This window comes from Cyclopterus lumpus, chromosome 3 (genome assembly GCF_009769545.1).
Source record: "Cyclopterus lumpus isolate fCycLum1 chromosome 3, fCycLum1.pri, whole genome shotgun sequence".
Lineage (NCBI taxonomy): Eukaryota > Metazoa > Chordata > Actinopteri > Perciformes > Cyclopteridae > Cyclopterus > Cyclopterus lumpus.
Window position 1 is genome coordinate 28,785,975 of NC_046968.1, and position 8,822 is coordinate 28,794,796.

Below are 8,822 nucleotides of genomic sequence, written 5' to 3' on the forward strand. Positions count from 1 at the left end.
TATTTAAATGTCATTTTCTTCCGCTTTGTCTTTTAATATTTTATTGAATTGTTTCTGAAATGTGATGAATAAATAAATAAATAAATAAATAATAAACGTGCCTTCTGATCATCTGGATCTATAATCAAGTCATTTCTATCAGTTGATCGTCTTGAAACAAGCAGGAACAGAAATTAAACACTTTTAAAATCTAATTATAATAAATGTAACTAATGTGCTCTTCTCGGGTTTTATAGAATTGGGTCACAAAGGTTTGTCTTATAAAAAAGTGGATTAATCCGCCGCTGAAAATAGTCCCCGACAAAAACGCACCATTTCCTCCCGTTTGTTCGTTAAAAGCTAAAAACGACGAGCTGGAGTCGGTTCGTTTGTTGTTGTTGTTGTTTAGAAGACATATGCGTTACCTTTTAGTTTAATGTTTCCAGTAGGAACCAATGAGCTTCGAGCTGAGAGTCACAGACAGGAAGTCAGAAAGTATTGAGCGACTAACGCACTGTTGGATGAAATGAAAAGAAAATCAAGAACATTTACATTTATTAAACTTTTAAAAATGCAGAGAACAAAACGTTATGAATGTAAAAAAGAAAAATACAAACAAAACCAAAACATTATTGATGACGGCTCATTGGATCAATCAGCAGCTCTGGAGGCATCACGAGGGCTTTAAATGTTCTGCTGGAGAACCTCAAGGAGAACCGATCCATCGACCCCAAAGAAGCAGAACAATTAAAACGTTCAGTTTTTGTTAAAAGCAAACGCTGAAAGCTTGGCGGAGGGATCCAAAGATTTCTTCTTTTTGGCACTATTTTCATCTGCTTCCGCCTGTCCATCTCCTCCTCCTCCATCTCCTCCTCCTCCATCTCCTCCTCCTCTCTTCCTCTTCTTCAGATCGTCTCCAGTTTGGCCTTTTGCTCTTTCCGTCCACGACTGAACAGAATGAGACAAAAAAAACACAAGATGACGTGAAACGTACGTTACAGGACGAAATGTACCAAACAGGAACCAATCATGTGGTTCTAATGCACCTCCATCACACACACACACACACACACACACACACACACACACACACACACACACACACACACACACACACACACACACACACACACACACACACACACACACACACACACACACACACACACACACACACACACACACACACACACACACACACACACACACACACACACACACACACACACACACACACACACACACACACACACACACACACACACACACACACACACACACACACACACACACACCTTGAGGAGGCGCTCCCCATTCATATTCAAACAACTCGCATTACGAGATTCACTTTGCAATTATAATTTTATTGTATTTAAACAGAATAACGTAATTAAAATTAAAGCATTCATTCTACAGGTTTTTATATTTAATTTGCCGTAATTTATTTGAATACCAGTATTTTTTTTAAAGGAGATAAAAAGGGAAAGAAAATACTGATTAATAATAATAATTATAGTGAGAAACTAAGAAAAAAACTGAAATGCATTAAAATAATAAATCATAAGGGGAGAAAAATTATAATAAATTAAATAAATAAAAATTAAAAAAGGTACGTCTCAATGTTAAAACTAAATGTTACTTAATTTCATTTGAATTATAGAAATAATTTGAGACGGGTCCCTGCGGGTGTTGAACCAGGAAGTCCAGTTTGAAGGATCAACACCAGGAAGTCCAGTTTGAAGGGTTAAACCAGGAAGTCCAGTTTGAAGGGTTAAACCAGGAAGTCCAGTTTGAAGGATCAAACCAGGAAGTCCAGTTTGAAGGATCAAACCAGGAGGTCCAGTTTGAAGGATCAAACCAGGAGGTCCAGTTTGAAGGATCAAACCAGGAAGTCCAGTTTGAAGGATCAAACCAGGAGGTCCAGTTTGAAGGATTAAACCAGGAGGTCCAAACCAGGAAGTCCAGTTTGAAGGATTAAACCAGGAAGTCCAGTTTGAAGGGTTAAACCAGGAAGTCCAGTTTGAAGGATTAAACCAGGAAGTCCAGTTTGAAGGGTTAAACCAGGAAGTCCAGTTTGAAGGGTTAAACCAGGAAGTCCAGTTTGAAGGGTCAAACCAGGAAGTCCAGTTTGAAGGATCAAACCAGGAAGTCCAGTTTGAAGGATCAAACCAGGAGGTCCAGTTTGAAGGATCAAACCAGGAGGTCCAGTTTGAAGGATTAAACCAGGAGGTCCAAACCAGGAAGTCCAGTTTGAAGGATTAAACCAGGAAGTCCAGTTTGAAGGGTTAAACCAGGAAGTCCAGTTTGAAGGATCAAACCAGGAAGTCCAGTTTGAAGGATTAAACCAGGAAGTCCAGTTTGAAGGATCAACACCAGGAAGTCCAGTTTGAAGGGTTAAACCAGGAAGTCCAGTTTGAAGGGTTAAACCAGGAAGTCCAGTTTGAAGGATCAAACCAGGAAGTCCAGTTTGAAGGATCAAACCAGGAGGTCCAGTTTGAAGGATCAAACCAGGAGGTCCAGTTTGAAGGATCAAACCAGGAAGTCCAGTTTGAAGGATCAAACCAGGAGGTCCAGTTTGAAGGATTAAACCAGGAGGTCCAAACCAGGAAGTCCAGTTTGAAGGATTAAACCAGGAAGTCCAGTTTGAAGGGTTAAACCAGGAAGTCCAGTTTGAAGGATTAAACCAGGAAGTCCAGTTTGAAGGGTTAAACCAGGAAGTCCAGTTTGAAGGGTTAAACCAGGAAGTCCAGTTTGAAGGGTCAAACCAGGAAGTCCAGTTTGAAGGATCAAACCAGGAAGTCCAGTTTGAAGGATCAAACCAGGAGGTCCAGTTTGAAGGATCAAACCAGGAGGTCCAGTTTGAAGGATTAAACCAGGAGGTCCAAACCAGGAAGTCCAGTTTGAAGGATTAAACCAGGAAGTCCAGTTTGAAGGATCAAACCAGGAAGTCCAGTTTGAAGGATCAAACCAGGAAGTCCAGTTTGAAGGATTAAACCAGGAAGTCCAGTTTGAAGGATCAAACCAGGAAGTCCAGTTTGAAGGATCAAACCAGGAAGTCCAGTTTGAAGGATTAAACCAGGAAGTCCAGTTTGAAGGGTTAAACCAGGAAGTCCAGTTTGAAGGATCAAACCAGGAAGTCCAGTTTGAAGGATCAAACCAGGAAGTCCAGTTTGAAGGATCAAACCAGGAGGTCCAGTTTGAAGGATCAAACCAGGAGGTCCAGTTTGAAGGATTAAACCAGGAGGTCCAAACCAGGAAGTCCAGTTTGAAGGATTAAACCAGGAAGTCCAGTTTGAAGGGTTAAACCAGGAAGTCCAGTTTGAAGGATCAAACCAGGAAGTCCAGTTTGAAGGATTAAACCAGGAAGTCCAGTTTGAAGGATCAAACCAGGAAGTCCAGTTTGAAGGATCAAACCAGGAAGTCCAGTTTGAAGGATCAAACCAGGAAGTCCAGTTTGAAGGATCAAACCAGGAGGTCCAGTTTGAAGGATTAAACCAGGAGGTCCAAACCAGGAAGTCCAGTTTGAAGGATTAAACCAGGAGGTCCAAACCAGGAAGTCCAGTTTGAAGGGTTAAACCAGGAAGTCCAGTTTGAAGGATCAAACCAGGAAGTCCAGTTTGAAGGATCAAACCAGGAAGTCCAGTTTGAAGGATCAAACCAGGAAGTCCAGTTTGAAGGATCAAACCTGGAAGTCCAGTTTGAAGGATTAAACCAGGAAGTCCAGTTTGAAGGGTTAAACCAGGAAGTCCAGTTTGAAGGATCAAACCAGGAAGTCCAGTTTGAAGGATCAAACCAGGAAGTCCAGTTTGAAGGATCAAACCAGGAAGTCCAGTTTGAAGGATTAAACCAGGAAGTCCAGTTTGAAGGATCAAACCAGGAGGTCCAGTTTGAAGGATTAAACCAGGAAGTCCAGTTTGAAGGATCAAACCAGGAGGTCCAGTTTGAAGGATCAAACCAGGAGGTCCAGTTTGAAGGATTAAACCAGGAAGTCCAGTTTGAAGGATCAAACCAGGAGGTCCAGTTTGAAGGATCAAACCAGGAGGTCCAGTTTGAAGGATTAAACCAGGAAGTCCAGTTTGAAGGATCAAACCAGGAAGTCCAGTTTGAAGGATCAAACCAGGAAGTCAGGAAGTGAATTATTCATCATATCTTTACTATGAGATTACTTATAGATCATCATGTCTCTTTGCTGCTGTAATATTGCAAATCTACTAAAAGATAATATAAGTGAAGTGCCAACAGAGGCCACAGCCAGCCGGCTGGTAAACAACCCCTTGTTGTTGTTGTTGTTGTGTTTTAAAGGGTTCAGAACAGCTGGTAAAAGAACCCACATCCTCTAAAACAAGTGAGAGAACCGGCTCCCGTTGGTATTATCATAAGATCAATGCTGTGTGCCCTCGCGGCCAACACACACTCGACAGGGTTCCCAGGCAACAGACCCCCCCCCCCCCCCCACCACACACACACACACACACACACACACACACACACACACACACACACACACACACACACACACACACACACACACACACACACACACACACACACACACACACACACACACACACACACACACACACACACACACACACACACACACACACACACACACACACACACACACACACACACACACACACACACACACACACACACACACACACACACACACACACACACACACACACACACACACACACACACACACACACACACACACACACACACACACACACACACACACACACACACACACACACACCCCGACAGTCTTGATGTATGCCAGGTCAGGGACCGGCTACTACAACATCGACGTCCATTAGCCGGTGTGGCTGAGAGGCCGCGGTGCGTCATGGCCGACACGACTACACGGCTGAAAAGAAGCAACGCGATGAATTCTGAATGTTGATTTAAACCGCCGAGCTTAAAGCGTATAATTAGCTATATAATTGTGGGCGTGGCCTATTCCTCCAGTGCGCTGCAAAGAGCTTCAACCGGTTGGATTTAAAAAGCAGAGGAACCGCCTGAACCGCCGTGGGTGCTGACATTTTAGCATATTTTAAAGATTTCATTGTTTGTTTTGTACCATAAATCTGATCTCAGTGACATTTTGTTTGTTGTTCATCCTTTAAAAAGCCTTAAAATGAGATTCCTTTTGTTCTGGAACGTTAATAAAATAAACGCCAGTAACGTCTTGGTGGATTCTAGATAATTTCCATTAATATATTTAGGTATCTGTGGCGTTCCTCACCAGGCGCTCCTCGGCCGTCAGCGTCCGGAAGCGGCCCATGGCCTCCTTGATGACGTCCGTCTCCTCCAGGTCCGGCTGGTCGGCGCTGATGCTCTTCCTGTTCTCCTCCAGCCACAGCTGGAAGCCGGTCTTGGGCCTGAACGCAGTGAACCGGGTCAGTCCGCCTCGTGGCTTCAGATGAAAATCACTTCAAAAATCACTTCCATCTTTTTACCTTGTATTTTCTGCGTTGTCTGCGGGAGAGGCTGGAGGCGGGGCTGGAGGCGGGGCTTCTGGTTGTTTCTGCTGCTCGGCAGCCGGCTGACTGACCTCCCGAGTCGTCTTCTTCTTCAGGCTCGTCATCTGCAGCAGAGTGGACTGAGTCTGGAGAGGAGACGTGAGCAGAACCCCACAAGACCACAATGAAATGATCATTTAAAACGTTACAAATTAGATTGGAGATGAAAGAAGTTAAAGTAAAGTAGCAATAAATGTTATGCAATAACAAAAAACCCCAAAAGAACATCGAAAAAGCCTTTCTTTAAATAATAAATCCTCAAATGTTCTACTTTCCGACGCTCCTTGAACACACCGTGTGTGACAAAAGAAGAAAAAGGGAAGCAAGCAGGACAGAGGAGGATCAGGGGGTTAAAGATGAGGTCCCGGTACCTTGGTTTTGGGCCGCGGGGCCAGCGGCTTGAGGACGGGCCCTTTGTTGGGTTTCCCCACCGAGCCGGCGAGCGGAGACGACTTCCTGCCGGACGCCATGTTGTCCAGGATGCTGGTCGCTCGATGAGCCGGCGAAGACGAGGGCTTCCCCGAGCCGAGGACCTGCGTGTCACGTGTAAAAGGTGCGTCACCCTTCATATGACACGTGTCACCTTCATATGACACGTGTCACCTTCATATGACACGTGTCACCTTCATATGACACGTGTCACCTTCATATGACACGTGTCACATATGACACGTGTCACCTTCATATGACACGTGTCACCTTCATATGACACGTGTCACCTTCATATGACACGTGTCACCTTCATATGACACGTGTCACCCTTCATATGACACGTGTCACCTTCATATGACACGTGTCACCCTTCATATGACACGTGTCACCTTCATATGACACGTGTCACCCTTCATATGACACGTGTCACCCTTCATATGACACGTGTCACCCTTCATATGACACGTGTCACCCTTCATATGACACGTGTCACCTTTAAATATTGAGAGAAATTAAAACACAATGCCAGTAAAATGTTCAGTTCTTACCTTGAAAGGATTCGCACGGCCGACTTTACCAACTGCCAAAACAATAAAATAAAAAAGACAATTAAAATAATTGGCAGACAGACACACACACAGACACACAGACACACACACAGACACACACACACACACACACACACACACACACTTTACTCACTTGGTGTCACAGAAGGAGTTCCAGGTGAACCGGTTTCTTTGACAAATGGATTCCCACCTGCAGAACATTTACTGGTTTCTTCCTCCTCCCTTTCATCCTCCTCTTCCTCTCTGAGCTCTTCTACTGGCTCCTCCTCTTCCTCCTCTTCCTCCTGATGACGTCTGTTGCTATGACGTCGTCCCGTGACCTCAGACCTGTGAGAGTAAGAAACGTGAACTAAAATCTCCACACACACACACTTTTAAAGCCACAGGTGAGAACTGTAACGGTTGTTACCCAGAGGGCCGTCTGCCGGCGGAGGACTCTGGCTCCTCCTCCTCCTCCTCTGGCTCCTCCTCCTGCATCTGATTGGCCTTCTCCAGGGCGAGCTCGCTGAGCCGCTGGGCGAGCGCCATGCGGCGGGAGCGCGCCGCGTAGCGGACGGCCAGCGTCACCACGTTCTGGGTCATGAGCTCCGCCAGCTCCACGCAGCGGAACTCTCTCTCCAGCTTACAGGACAGCTGCAAGACAACAACAACAACAACAACAACGAACACAAACAGCAGCGTCAACGTTTATTCTTACAATTTAAAAATGACACAATATTAAAACATGTCAAGCGTACTTTGGGATTTTATTTGTATCTCTTTACTTAAGATTTCATCAAACTTATTTTAAATGTTTTACTTTTTAATCTGAACGTCTGTGTGTGTGTGTGTGTGTGTGTGTGTATATATATATATATATATATAATAAATTAAATATATACTCTATATAATGTTTATTATTGTTAGTAATTATTTCATTTTAAAATATATTATAATTATATAGTATAAATATTATATATTTTATTTATATCATACCATAATATATTATAAGACAAACTGCAGTACACGCTGTCTAATCAGTGACGATGATAATAAAAGTAATAATAGTAGTAGTAATAATAACAATAATAGTAGTAATAATAATAACAATAATCATAATATTAATACTAGCAATAATAATAATAGTAGTAGTAGTAATAATAACAATAATACAAGTAATAGTAGTAACAATAATAATAATAATAGCAATAATAATAATAATAATCACAATAATAATACTAGCAATAATAATAGTAGTAGTAATAATAACAATAATAAAAGTAATAGTAGTAACAACAATAATAATAATAGCAATAATAATAATAATAATCACAATAATAATACTAGCAATAATAATAGTAGTAGTAATAATAACAATAATAAAAGTAATAGTAGTAACAACAATAATAATAATAGCAATAATAATAATAATAATCACAATAATAATACTAGCAATAATAATAGTAGTAGTAATAATAACAATAATAAAAGTAATAGTAGTAACAACAATAATAATAATAATAAATAATAATAGCAATAATAATAATAATAATAATAATAATAATAATAATAGGGCCATGGAGGTCTTCAGACTCACAGCGAACATCTTCATGAGGAGCTCCTGCTGCTCCTTCTGGGAACGAGTTTGTTGCTCCTCGTCGACCTCGTAGCCGCTGGACGACAGGAAGCTGAAGTGGTTGTGGAAGAGGACTGAACGCCAGTACTGCTCCTGGAGGAGAGGAGGAGGAGGAGAGGGGAGGAGGAGGAGAGAGGAGGACAGGGGAGGAGAGGAGGAGGAGAGAGGAGAGAGGAGGAGGGCAGGGGAGGAGGGGGGAGGAGAGAGGAGGAGGAGAGAGGAGGAGGAGGGAGGAGGAGGAGGAAGAGAGAGGAGGAGGGAGGAGAGGAGGACAGGGGAGGAGAGGAGGAGAGAGGGGAGGAGGAGGGGGAGGAGAGAGGGGAGGAGGAGGGCAGGGGAGGAGGGGGGAGGAGAGAGGAGGAGGATAGAGGAGGAGGAGGGAGGAGAGAGGAGGATGATAGAGGAGGAAGGAGGAGGATAGGAGGAGGAGGAAGAGGGAGGAGGAGAGGAGGATGATAGAGGAGGAGGAGGAAGATGATAGAGGAGGAGGAGGAAGAGGGAGGAGGAGAGGAGGAGAGAGGAGGATGATAGAGGAGGAGGAAGAGGGAGGAGGAGAGAGGAGGAGGATAGAGGAGGAGGAGGAAGAAGAGGGAGGAGGAGAGGAGGAGAGAGGAGGATGATAGAGGAGGAGGAGGAAGAGGGAAGAGGGAGGAGGAGAGGAGGAGAGAGGAGGATGATAGATGAGGAGGAGGAAGA

General features: G+C 43.5%; 1 protein-coding gene across 3 annotated transcripts in view; it reads right to left on the reverse strand.

Moving 5' to 3' along the window:
- Nucleotides 1–517: 517 nt before the first annotated feature.
- wdhd1 (WD repeat and HMG-box DNA binding protein 1) overlaps nucleotides 518–8,822 on the reverse strand; it is a 22,737-nt gene continuing 14,432 nt past the window's right edge. For all 3 annotated transcript variants that reach the window (XM_034529706.1, XM_034529708.1, XM_034529707.1), the window contains 8 exons: nucleotides 8,088–8,219; nucleotides 6,921–7,144; nucleotides 6,645–6,838; nucleotides 6,491–6,522; nucleotides 5,882–6,043; nucleotides 5,448–5,596; nucleotides 5,234–5,369; nucleotides 518–927 (listed from right to left, as the gene is read on the reverse strand). In XM_034529706.1, the coding sequence (XP_034385597.1) occupies nucleotides 736–927; nucleotides 5,234–5,369; nucleotides 5,448–5,596; nucleotides 5,882–6,043; nucleotides 6,491–6,522; nucleotides 6,645–6,838; nucleotides 6,921–7,144; nucleotides 8,088–8,219 (1,221 nt within the window). In that variant the 3' untranslated portion in view covers nucleotides 518–735. The remainder of the gene's footprint in view (nucleotides 928–5,233; nucleotides 5,370–5,447; nucleotides 5,597–5,881; nucleotides 6,044–6,490; nucleotides 6,523–6,644; nucleotides 6,839–6,920; nucleotides 7,145–8,087; nucleotides 8,220–8,822) is intronic.